General features: G+C 47.0%; 1 protein-coding gene across 1 annotated transcript in view; it reads left to right on the forward strand.

Annotated features, from left to right (window-relative positions):
- Nucleotides 1-13,456, forward strand: part of ANKRD55 (ankyrin repeat domain 55) — a 78,284-nt gene that overhangs the window by 18,462 nt on the left and 46,366 nt on the right. Inside the window, exons 2-4 of the mRNA XM_066360828.1 lie at nt 7,901-8,023; nt 10,234-10,364; nt 13,300-13,409. Of these exons, the coding sequence (XP_066216925.1) occupies nt 7,901-8,023; nt 10,234-10,364; nt 13,300-13,409 (364 nt within the window). The remainder of the gene's footprint in view (nt 1-7,900; nt 8,024-10,233; nt 10,365-13,299; nt 13,410-13,456) is intronic.

Consider the following 13,456-nt stretch of genomic DNA (forward strand, 5'->3'; position numbering starts at 1 on the left):
CTCCATCCGTGGAGATGTTGACTGTGGAATGGCATTCACAGCTCAGAAGAATCACCCCGGAGGGCCTTCAGAGACATGCAGCCTGTGTTACAAGTCTGATTACGAAGAAAGAGCGAAGGTGGCCAGATACGTGCCCTCGAGGTAACATCACTGGGAGAATTTCCTCCCCACAGGATGGGACCCCGGGGCACAGAGGCTGCTCTGAGAAGTTGTTCTCTCTCTCTCAGTGGGCATGGGGCCATGCAGACAACTCAGAGCTGTCTTCCTCTTTAAAACATTAGAAACTCTTTTCCCTCCTCCTAGAGGACTGGCACTTCAATAAAACACTCTCAAAGCCTGGTCAGCACGCCTTGAGGGGCTGGAAGAGAAGCCAGGAGGAATAGCAGAATGTTACCACTTGGCTCATGGGGTGCCTGTTGCCTGCTGAGCGAAGCAGAGGGTCTCATTAAAGGGAGAGAATTCGGAGGCACCTGTCCATGTCAGAGAAGCAGCAGAGACAGGAACGCATGACAGTTTGATCTGTCACTCCAGGCCAGGCCTTGCTCTGAGTGCTTTAAGTGGATGAACTCGTTGAGCTCTCAGAACAGCCTCACCAGGTAAATGCTGTCCTCATTTCACCTAACAAGTGGGAATAGAGAGGTTAAGCAACTCGCCCGAGGTCACCAGCTAGTGGGTAAGTGGTAGCAACGGGTTTCAAACCCTGGAGGTTTGGCCTGCGCGCTGGCCACTTTCTGTCCTGCCTCTGCCCAGGACGTACATGCCGTGTTGCGGGAAACCACTTTTATTTTCATGCCACCCAAAGGTGTCATGACCTTCACCTTGTTCCTGCGTGGCTTCTAATGCCAGCCGGCAGAAATGGCACCCTCCTGGTTCAGGGTCCAGATCAAGGGTCACAGAGACTCTTTCTCACCAGTGGGTGGCAATGTTGTCACAGGGAGCCATCTGGGTGCAGCAAAGGGCTGGCACCTCCCTAAAAATGAAAAGATGCCCCATCACCTTACAGATGGGTCATTCCAGAAAGCACCCCTTTCACCCCCGAATGTAATTCCTTTACTACCCCAGAGCTCCCAGGACAATCCTGTTGGAGGAGAGAGGGATCTGGCATAGAGGAATGCCCAGGAAACTATTTAAGTGAATGTTCATCTGTCCTGCTGTAACATTCCTCCTATATCACAATCGATCGGACATGACACACCTGTCTTCCCACTTCTTAGGGACAGAAACCCTACAGCCTTTGTTCGAGGAAATTCACTCACCTATGTTAGGTGTTAAGTAAATGGATGAATGATTCAACCTCAGGTCTTCCAAGAAACAATCTAAGGAAGATGAGCTGACTTCTCTGGAGTTGCCCGAAATGAATCTGGACTTCACCGATAACTCTCAGGTGGGTTGAGACACCTAAGGGTCCTCAAAATGGAACCAACCGAAGAAAGCTTCTCAGGCCATCCTGGTCTGGACTCTTGAAACCTCAGTACCCAGTCTATCCTCACACCAACCTGGTCCTTCCACAAAGCAGCCGCCGCTCAAGCAGAACAAAACGTCAAGCAGATCACTGGGTAATTTCAACAAATGGGCCCCATAATTGGTGTGGTTGTGGGCTCCCCCAAGGACCTTTACAGGACCCCCAGGCAGAGCCTCTGGGAAGTTCTAGGAAAGGAACCCACATTTATGTAAAATCTGAGAAGCTCTGAAGAAGGTCAGCTCATCAGAAACATTTCTAGTAGCCAGTCATATGTCTGATATTCTACGATTTAAGAGTTAGGTCCTGGTGGTAAGCTAGGTGACTTATGGCATGGCCAGAAATCTGTTAAGGTTTTTAACAATGAAAATGAGAGAAGTAACATCCATCCTTCCACTGTTTTGATAAAAATTAATAAAAAATTAAAAATAGGTACCTGTCTTGGTTTGTTTTTTAATCTACTAAGGTATTTATAAATCTACTATAAGGTATTTATAAAGGTCAGAATTATAAAAATACTTACAAATATTTTTCTTTTTCATAACGGTGTCAAATATCAAGGACTTGTCTCAATTACAGCCACACTAGGCTCTGTCTACCTTCTTAATTGTCACACATGAACGTCAAGCTGGTAAGACACATTCCTTCACTATGGAAGAAGACAACTTGGTTTCCTTTGATGACTGTAAAAAAAAAAAAAAAAAAGTCGATTCCTAATAGAGAATCTGGAAGATGTAAGAAAGTCCTGAAGACTGACTCTCCAACACCTTTTTTCTCTCCCTTGACTTTTGGAGGCATGTTCCCCAGCCTTTTTCACACAGTTCGCGAGTTCCTTCTATAACATAACTGCAGCTGTTCCTACGCTTCTCTCTTCCTGTTCCTTTCTGCATCTTCCCACTTCCTCAACTTTCAGTCTCTCTTCTTCTGTGTGTGAATTCTGGAATCTCTCTTTACGTGCCTTGCGGAAGCCTCATCTGTGTAATTCTCACCCAGCTAGAGAGGGAAGAGCTAGGTGAGCTTGTTCCTTCTCCTAGCTGAATGGAAAGAAAGACAGGATAAAAATAGAGGGTCAATACAGGATGGTAGATAGATGACAGACAGATAAGGAGAGAAGGAAGAACTTGCATGTTGTTAGTTGATGTAGATCTTCTGCAGATCTTAAATGGTTTGTAACCTGGAATAGAAAAAAAAACTTTCTTGCCCCCTGTTTTAGCTTCCGGAGGACCGTTAGTCATTGTTCTCCTCGTACCTGGTATGTCTACATCAGCCTGACTCATTTCTACGTAGATGCCTTGGACTATCTCGAGCCGAGGCTCAGTTATCACACCAACTGTGATTTACATTGACTGGTTCTGCCCCACCTCCACGGGAGCTCCGTCATTCCCTATTTCCCAATGTCTCTGTGGTTTAGTGTGATGTCTGGGGGCTGGAGGAAGTCTGAAGTGCATTCAAGGGGCCTCACACATCTGTCTTCCCCCACTGTGTCTGAATTCCCTCAGCAATACACTTTGTTGGTGGCCATCTAGCCAAGGTTGGCCATCTTCAGTGACAGGAAGCTCACTACCCCTTGAGGTGATTCAGAACATTTCCACAGTGTTCTGACAATTACAATAATCTTCTGTCTGTCACGTTCACTGAGTATTTCTAACTGCTGGAGTTTCACAGAAACATAACGTTACTTTAAAAGCTCTTAAAAAATGTTTTTTAATTTACAATAGCATCAAAAAAAATAAACTACTTTAGGAATAAATTTAACCAAGGAGGCGAAAGATTTGTACATTAAAGACTACAAAACATTGCTGAAAGAAATTAAAGAGGATAAAATATATGGAAATACATTGTTTCATTAATTAGAAGATAGTATTGTTAAGATACTATCCCAAGAGATCTACAGATTCCATGTAATCCCTATCAAAATCCGAATGATGTTTTTCCAAATATATAAAAATCCATCTTAAAATTCACATGGAATCTCAAGGGACCCCAAGTTGCCAAAACAATCTTTCAAAAGAAGAATAAAGTTAGAGATCTCATACTTTCTGATTTCAGAATCTACTACATAGATACAGTCATCAAAACAGTATGGTACGGATACAAAGACAGATATATAGATCTATGGAATAGAAGTGAGAGTCTAGAAATAACCTCATACATCTATGGTCAATTGACTTTTAACCAGAGTGCCAAGACCATTCAGTGAGGGAAGAATTGTGTTTCAACAAATAGTGCCGGAACAACTGGACAGCCACATGCAAATAATGAAGTCAGAGTTTTACCTAACACCATATACAAAAGATGTAACTCAAAATGGATCAAAGATCCAAACACAAGACCTGAAACTATATAACTCTTAGAAGAGAAGAACATAGGGGGTAGTCTTGATGACATTCAGTCTGGCAGTGATTTCTTGGATATGGTGACAGATGCACAGACAACAAAAGAAAAACAGACAAGCTGAACCTGCTCAAAGTTATAGCACTGTGCACCTAAAGTCACTGTCAACGGGGGGCAGAGCAACCAACAGCGTGGGAGAAAATGTATGCAAACCGCATATCAGATAAGGGATTAATATCCATAATATATAAAGAATTCCTACAACTTAACAACAAATGCCAAATAACCCTATCAAAACTTGGTGAAGGACTTAAATAGACATTTTCCCAAAAAAGATTTACCAATGGCCAAAAAACACATGAGAAGATGCTCAACATCCCTAATCATAGGGAAATGCAAATCAAAACCATCAGTCTAGCTGTTATTCAAACAAACAAACACGTGAAACAAAACCAGGAACTAACAAGTGTTGGTAAGGGCACAGGAAAATTGGACCCTTTGTGCATGGTTGGTGGGAATATACAGTGATACACTCACTGTGGAAAACAACATGAGGGTTCCTTAAAACATTTAAAATGAAATTATTATACAACCCAACAATTTCGTTTCTAAGTATATATCCAACAGAACTGAAAGCCGGTCTGGGAAGGAAACCTGTCCACCCATGTGTGCGACAGCATTGTTCCCAACAGCCAAAAAGTGGAAACAACCCCAAAGTGGATAAACTCGTCCAACCCATAGACGAGTGGATAAACATACCGGCAACAGGATATTATTCAGCCTTTAAAAGAAGGAAGCGCTGACACATGCCATTGAGGACGGTATGCTACGTGAGATAAGCTGGTCACAAAAGCACAGATACTGTTGATTCCTCTTCTGTGAGGTTCTGAGGTGTGGTCAAATTCGCAGAGCCAGAAAGTGGCCTGTTGGTTTCCTGGGGGTGAGATGGGGGAAGGAATAGGGAGTTTTTGCCTAATAGGCACAGAGTTGGAGTTTGGGAAGAGGAAAAGGGTTCTAAAGATGGATGGTGGTGATGCTTGCGGAACATTACGAATGTACACTATGCCACTGAACAGTACCTTTAAAAAGAATAAAGACAGCAAATTTTACGTTATGTATATTTATCACAATTATTCTTTAAAAAAAAAATTTTTTTTTTAAAAGAAGCTTTTCTAATATCTGAAGATTGCCAGCATGAGGCTGTGGAGTCATCTCCAGAAAGACAAATCATCATGTGACATGAAGCCACTCATACCTCGTTCTGGGCACTCACTTCTGAATGTCCTCCAGCCTCCTGTTACCCCTTTAATCCACGGGCCGTAGAGCTCAACATGACACTGACCAGTGAAGAACAGGAAAGGCCTGTTATTTCCTTCAATCTGGTGACTAGACTCTTCTCAGTACAGCCAGAGTTCCTTCTGGTTCCTTGTCACACTGTCTGTCACTGTAGCACTCACTGCCCAACTAACACCCAAGGTTCTTCTCTCCTGAGTCACCGCCTAAACCTTCGCTTGGTTGGAACTCTTTCAGTTATTGACAAACAAACAAACAAACAAAAAACAGATAGTTATGCAAACTGACTGAAGCAAAAAAAGGAATTCATGGGCATGTGTAAATGTTCCAGAGATGGTGCTGGCTCACGATGTGGCTTGGTCCAGGTGTTCACATGATGTCACCAGGTTTTGATCATTCCCTCGTCTGAGCCCAGCTCCATTCCTGTCTGTGCTGCTGTCTGTAATTTCAGGCTCTCCACCCAAAAGATGTCCCCTCACACCTCCCAGGTCCATGGGTGGTGGGACAAGGGAGAGCATTATGCCCAGTGCTCCCCGTCAAAGTATCCTTGACTTTATGTGCTCTTACTAGGACACATCCCTGGGCCAGTCTCTGTGCCCAGGGTGATGTTTATGCTGAACCGCTTAGTTTAGATCATGTCTTGCCCTGAGCCGTGGTGTGCTCACACTGCACTGACTGAGCCCACGCACTGAAGGTGGAGAAAGTAGTCAGGTTAAGGTCACCAGCAGGGGGAGGGGTATGAGCAACAAACACAGTAGGTTCAACCTACTGTGAGTTCAGTTGGGTATGGTAGGGACTGAGATACATTGCCCTGTGTGTATCTGTAATAAATACAACCCTATTAGAATCCTTCAGGGAAGTTCTTTGGGGATCCTGATTCTATCAGGTAATGTGCTCTTGCTTCCCTCAGCCGAGTGGGCTCAGCAGTGATGAGTGTGCCTTATAGGTTTTACTGCGCTCAGTGAGAAATACATGATGAGCATGTGTATGCACGTTACACAGATGTGTTACATAAGATCTAGACAGGCTGTGAACACAGACCTCTTCAGCCTACCACTAGGGTCTTCCTTCCAGGGTGATGCTAGCTCCTCCAGATGTGGTCCTGCTGATATCGTGCCCATCTTGGTCCTTACGTCCGGGTTCTGTTCCTTCTGCCCAAAAATATCGTGAGCAATCTTACCAAAGTGTCTCGACTTCTCGGAGGGTTTCTAACAGACAGTTAATGTCCTACACCATGTACGGATTCTTTATGTCACCGTCCTCGAAGACAGGTCTTCTTCCCTACATGGTCCTGGTTGTCTCATGATCTCTCAACATGCAAGAAAAAAGAAAGCAGTAGTTACAGTAACCAAGTCTGTACATCATTTACTACGTGCCATGCCCTGTTCTAGAAGCACCAGGGATGAAATATTCATGTGTTCCTCACAACAGCCTTATGAGATAGGTGGTTGTCATAATCACCATCATCTAAGGGAAGAACAGGAAACTGAGGCTCACAGAGGGTAACTGGCCCAAGTCCGCACAGCTGATGGTCACAGCATATGAACCCAATTGCTGTGGCACTCATCTAGGAAGGGACATTTGACCTTCACACCCCTGACCTCCCACTTCCAGCCCCCTAGGCAAAAATGTTCAGGTGAGTCAGCTTCAAAAAAAAAACCAAAAAAAAACGACACAACAAGAACAACCGCCTACTTTGGATAAATGAGGGAGCAATCTCTCACTTTACAAAGCAGTTTGTGGTCAAAAGTGAATCATTTTCAAGAGCTAGCTTCTCTTGGGATAGGTCAATGGGTTAAAAAGTCATCAATGACTTCCCAGAAATACTGGGACAGAGAAACCAAGCCAGAGCGCTAGGACCCCGGCCAGCTAAAGATCAGTGACAGCCGTGAGTGTCTCTGGTGTGTCCATGTCGGCAGAAAAACCCGGGTTAAAAATGCTCCTCGCACGCATTTTCCCTGAGCAGTGGCTGCGCATGGCAGAGCTATAAGAGCAGCCTGCTCCGTGTCGCATCTCGCCCCGTGTCCCTGTGAGCGGAACTCGCCTCCCAGGCCTTGCAGTGCGCCGCAGGCGTCGCTTGACCCACGTTCTCTCTCACCACTGGTTCAGTTATGCACAAAGGCATCCTACCACCGGCCACCAAAGTCAAAAGGAGTTGCATATAGCTCTGTTCCTTCCGGGCATGCCCGATCGTGAAGCCGCAGGTGGTTCCCATGAGGGGCTGCTGCGAAAGGGTGAAGGGGTGTTGTGCAGAGCTGAGGCAGGGCTGACACAGTGCTCATTCGTGAAGGGAGCCCGGTGAGCTCTGGGGAGGGGAGTCTGGGGGGGGAGTCCTGCCGGACAAAGCAGGAAAAGCTGTCCTCTCCTCTCCTACCAGTTCTCCAGTGGGTGTCTCAGCGGACAAGCCAGGCGGGAGGGATTGGGGTGGGGTGGTGGGCACGGGTGGGTCCTCAGGGCATAGAGGCACAATGCCACTTTCAAAGGTGGGTAAACTGAGTCAATATAAAGAAAAGCAACATGTGTCTGGTCTCACAGATTCTGCACAGCCTGATGCCCAGGGGGAATCATAAAACCTCAGGGGACATCTCATCCCTCAGATTCCTTCCCAGGACACAGTGACATTGCCCGAGGCCATGCTGGGTCACCTTCCTCAGAAGTGGTGTGGGCGCATGTGATGGGGATGAGTCGGCCTCCTGCCTGCTCTCCCCGGGGAGGTTTTCATAAATCACTCATGTGGGTGATGTGCTGGGTGGTGGTTGTTATTTCGGTGAATTCTCTTCATACACTAAGGGTGTCTATGTTTGATTCATGGAGGTGATTCATCAGAGGACGTGGACCTGACCATGGTTTACCAGGCGGCCTCTAACGGAGATGTCAACGCCCTGACTGCAGTGATCCGGGAGGACCCTTCCATCCTCGAATGCTGCGACAGCGAGGGTGAGGCCACGTGTGTTGGGAACCCACAGGATGCTCTGCTCTATGCTCTCCCAGAGGGCCTGGGAGGCGAGCTGTGGTAATCCATTGTATCTGACAGGCCACTGAGACCCTGAAGGGCCAAAGAATACTGGCCTGTGGCCAGCTGTGCACAAGTCCCTCGCTACTTCTTTAAGTGACGTCCTGGGCACCAAGTTACAGATTCTTTTATATCACCTCTTTTTTTTTTTTTTAATTTAGTGAGAGGAGGGGGGGCAGAGACAGACTCCTGCATGTGCCTGACCAGGATCCACCCAGCATGCCCACTAAGGGGCGATGCTCTGCCCATCTGGGGTGTTGTTCCATTGCAGCCGGAGCCATTCTAGCACCTGAGGCAGAGGCCATGGAGCCATCCTCAGCACCCTGGCCAACTTTGCTCCAGTGGAGCATTGGCTGCGGGAGGGAAAGGGAGGGAGGGGTGGAGAAGCAGATGGGCGCTTCTCCTGTGTGCCCTGATCATGAATCGAACCTGAGACATTCATACACCAGGCCAATGCCAGGGCCTATATCAACTCTTATAATGAAACAAGTCAGTTTGAGTCTGTTCCCAACTTCTTTGCACAAATGATGGGGGTGGTTGAGCGAAGAGAAGGGGTGTGGAAAGAAGAGGCACTCTTTGTAGCGATGGACACTAGAACAGCACAACTGTTCAAGACCAGGAGCCAGACCTTCCGCTGGGAAGATGTGTTAGAAGTACTTTCTTCTCTACCCTTTCTGCTAAAGAGAGCTGAGCATCCCAGACGTCATGTAGAAAACAAACATAACAATACTCTTCTGGAAGGTAGAGATTAAAGAGCAGACTGGCTAGGACCTTGGCACTGAGAAATGACAGAGGGGTGAGTTTCTTGGGGTTTGCTGCCTCTGTTCCAGACATGGTGCTAAAGAAGCTAGGAACCTAGAAATGCAGCAGGCACTGACCAGAAAAACCCCAACAGAAGCCAAAGCACCAGGAAAGGAACAGTCTGGACAGAAAACTTGTAGGCGATAAGGACTCTGCTCCAGGCAAATGTCACAGAACAAACTCCTAGGCCCCAGCCCCATCCATTCCCTCAGGGACCAAGCAGGGAGCCTGGGCCTCCCCCCACCTGGTGGTAATGAGGTCCTCCACCCCCAGCTTGTGGTGGGGTCAGAGGAATTGTTCTTGAGAACTGGGACTTTCACCGTCATCCCGCAGTAATGAAGAGTCTTCTCCCGCAAATGTCAGCAGAGACTAATTAGGGAACCTGGACCTCCAACTGCACCTTGCAGTGATGAAGCGGCACTCTCTCACTTCCCCTGTGCAGGCACGCAGGAGGAAGCCAAATCAAATGGAGGGTTTCCGTGAAATTCAGCGACTCATACACAGTACCCCAAATGTTCCAATAGAAACCCACTTGCCGTATCAAGGAGGACCTCAGACTGAACAAAAAGCAAAACAATCAATAGATGTCAACATACTGAGGTGACAGATGTTAGAATTATCTGACAAAGACTTTCAAGTAGCCATGAAAAAAAAAGAAGCATGCTTCAATTTCCAACATGCTTACAACAAATGTAAAAATGAAAAGTCTCAGCAATGAAATCAGATGTGTATTAAAAAAACAAATGGAAATTTCTAGAACTCCAAAATACAATAAACACACTTTAAAACTCAGTGGAGAAGCCCCTGAGCAAAAATGAAGCCAACTGCACAACGGAAAGAAAACTTAAAATCAAACCAACAAAAAATACCAGAACTTCAGGGTATTATACTCCCCCCCCCAAAAAAAAAAATGTGCTGGACCTCCCTCCCTGGCTGGAGTCACCTCTGAGGGTGCTTCTGGAGGCCGCACTGTTCATGCCATGTCAGGATACACCTGCCTGTTACATCCCAAATTGCGCTGATTCCCAAGGTCGTAAGAAGCAGTGTTAATCATCTGCACAATATGTGTTAACCAACCCATTATTGCAAAATTTACTGAAGATGGGTAGGGCCAGAAAAAATGCACAATTAGTATGTGTTGCAACAGTCTCCCTTTGGTCCCATGCAGCTCAACAGCTGTTTTTGTTTGTTTGTCTGTTTGGTTGTTTGTTTGTTTTTGAGGGCAGTTCATTAATTGGCAAAGAGCCTAATACATGAACAGGCAAATAAACCGTGCTCATCAATTTCACAAATCAAATGTTTTCTAAAAGGCTGTTGAAATGTCTCCTTCCAGGATGCACTCCCTTGATGCATGCTGTTTCTGGACGTCAAGTGGACACCGTGAAGCTGCTATTGAAGATGGGAGCCAATGTGAACACCCAGGACGCCTATGGCCGCACCAGCCTGTGCCTGGCCACCTACCTGGTATGACTGTGTCTGTCACAGGTGGACACTAAGGAGTGGGGTGGGCTTAAGTGTGTCATGATGGGATCCCCCTGGCAGAGAAGAGTGTTCTTGGATTTATGCATCTGGTCAATGGAAATTGAACTTGAAACTTTGCTTCAGTCACCTCCGACATATACGTCACCATGTAGAGTTGGTCTCGTGAGTTCGAGTCATTCTGGGTCTTCCTAACAATCCTCTAAGATAGAGATGATATCATCATTAGAGAAACAGTCTTTTCCAACTTGACTGCCTCAGGATTTCCCTTTGGGCATTTCTGGACACTGGGCACTCTTTCTGAGCACTCCCTCCATTAATACCCTGAGTGGGCCGTGCACCTGCTGCAGGTGGTACTGGGGGCAGGATGAGTTGAGTGGAAGGTGGAGGATGAGGGACATGGGGGGCGAGGAGAACTGCAGATGGGGGTGGGGAGGGAGGGAGAAACGCCGGGCTCCTGAGGGCCAACAGCAAGCACAGGACTCAGCCTAGAATCCGTGTTCGACTTAAAACTGGTGCAGAGCCAGTCCTCATCACGAGAGATTTCAGCTCAGCATTTTCCAACATTAGAGCCAGCTTGGTGAGCCTTGCCCCAAATCCTCAAGGCCCTCTCCTCTCAGATCCTCCCCAAAGTCCTCTGGAAGACCCCACTCCACGTCAAACTAGTTCTCCTTAGCGCCAGTGAGGGTCACCAGTATCCTTCCTTCCACCAAGGCGGCTGGAAACCTTCACGCTGCTGCCCATCGAGGGCGGGGACTGTCCCGGGGCCTCCCTCTGCCTCAGGGCTGATGCTGCTGTGGAACAAGACACCTCCCTTCCCCAATGTCCATCTGCCATGCTCCCACAGGGATGCAATGACGTGCTGCCCAGTGCTTGGACTCTCCTTACAAGCTGCGTTTTCATCTTCTGTCTGCACAAACTCTTTCTCCAGGACTCATACACAACTCTGGGCAGACTTTTCCAGGGTGTTGAAGTGCTTCTCTCAAAATCAGTTTCCGGGACTGCAACCTAGACCTCCCGAGTCAGATGCAGTCTCGGTTACCCCTGCCAACTCAGGATGCAGACTCCCCTCAGGAGGCCCCGGGACAGATCCCAGCCTCGATGGGCAGCAACGTGAAGGTTTCCAACCATCTTGGTGGAGGGAAGGATAATGGGGACCCTCACTGGCGCTTCACCTCTCTGTACCTCTTGCCCCGTTTGTAAAACGTAGTAAGAACGACAGCCCAGGTTGATCCCAACTGAAGGAGGAGGACCGTGCTGGCGAACCCAGCATGGAGTCAGTCCAGAGCGGATTTGTTGGCTCTGAATAGCAGCCATGGGTTTCAGAAGTATTCGATCACTATCTTAGGTCTCTTCTGAAGAAGAGAAGAAAACCACATATACACACATAGTTCAAGGAGATGTGGCAAAAAGATAAAAATGCTTCAAACCCTCCCTCATCGAATTTGTTTTTCAAGAACTGTAAAACTTTGGAAACTCTGAAATTTGTTCAATGTGCCTTTCTTTTGGGGCCTCTGCATCACATCCCCCCACCCCCTACCCCCCGCCACTTAATAAGAGAACTTGATGTCTTGGACATTCACAACTAAAACTAGATTTAATACATTAGTAAGCTCTGACTCAAGACTGAAAAGCACTTAAGACTTAGACATGATTGGTCAACTCTACAAAATCATATTCAGTATTATACCTTGTGAATTTTGCTGTGCTTTGGTTGAAAGATTTTTTTTTTTTCCAGGTTTTTCAGAACCAAAAGATTCTTTTCTTATCATTATATTTCTCCTTCTCCATGCATTTAATAACATTTTGATTTCCAACCTTGGGTGGGAAAATCTTCAGTCTTCTTCTCATTTTACTTGGGAATCATGAGGCTTCATTATATTTGAAGGGGGGAAGAGTTATTATATTCTCCTTTTTAACAGTTTCGCCTACATGGGCCATGTTAACTGAGTGAGTGACCTAAGTGGTCATGAGTGAATGTAGGAGGCACTGTTCTTGGTGGATGAGGCAAACTTGGTTATCAGTAGGGTTCCGTCTATGGAACGTATAAGGGGCCTGGCCTGCAATTATATCTGCTCTTTGAGTGAGAGAAACTGTGGAAATGACCACGGAGTTAGACATGTGAGATGTAGCAGAACATCTCAGTCTGGAGAATCAGGAGCCAGCAGGTGTTCTCACAGAGTTTCTTAGGGAATTCATAAGTGGATAAAAGGCGGCCATGGGCAACCCTTAAAGGGTGTTGGTGATGCGCCCATATTCAGCATTGGAAGACTCCATCAGCAAGGTGACAGGGTCCCTCCACGGGACGAGGGCTCAAGTTGGGATTATAGGCATCGGAAGAGAGACTGACTCGAATGCACAAGATGTTGTCCTTGTGGTTACTCGGAAGGGAACTTGGAAAAGAGGACCAATGCCTGTTTGTTGGATATGGATAAACTGAGGCACAGAGTGGAGACTGGGGCTCAAGAATGAAATAGGAGGCCAATTTTTGAGATTAGATCATGGCATTGAGGTCGGACCATGGACAAGCATGATTTGAGGGCTAAACCCATAGAACGAGAGGCCAGAACAGATTAATCATCCCCTATCACATGTTCTAGAGACCGAGGATAAAAGTGGAGGACTAGCGGGCAGCCCTAGAAATGGCGGGGGAGGGGGTGCACGGAAGAGAGAGTCTAGGAATCAGTCTCCATCTGACAGGTTAAAGGTCCACCCGAAAACTCAAGAACCGAGATCTGCCTCAAGAAGATCGGGTCTCTGCTAAGGTATCTAAAGGAGACTGTGCTTCCATCACTCAAGTCAAATAAAACGCGAGTTCAGACGATACAGGAATGGAGGGGGAGAAGCAGTGGAGAGAGTCCGTGGGACGGCGTTGTATGGCATTCTGTTGTGTAACGTCGCCGTTGCTCCTGCATTTCAGGGCTGGCTGGAAGGCTGTGTGAGTCTGCTTAGAAATGGAGCCAAACACAACATCCCGGATAAAAGTGGCCGTCTGCCACTGCATGCGGCCACCACTGAGCCCGACGTGAGGTCAGTAGCCGGCTGGGTTCCCAGGGCACCAGGTGGGGAATGGCCTG

This window comes from Saccopteryx leptura, chromosome 1 (genome assembly GCF_036850995.1).
Source record: "Saccopteryx leptura isolate mSacLep1 chromosome 1, mSacLep1_pri_phased_curated, whole genome shotgun sequence".
NCBI lineage: Eukaryota > Metazoa > Chordata > Mammalia > Chiroptera > Emballonuridae > Saccopteryx > Saccopteryx leptura.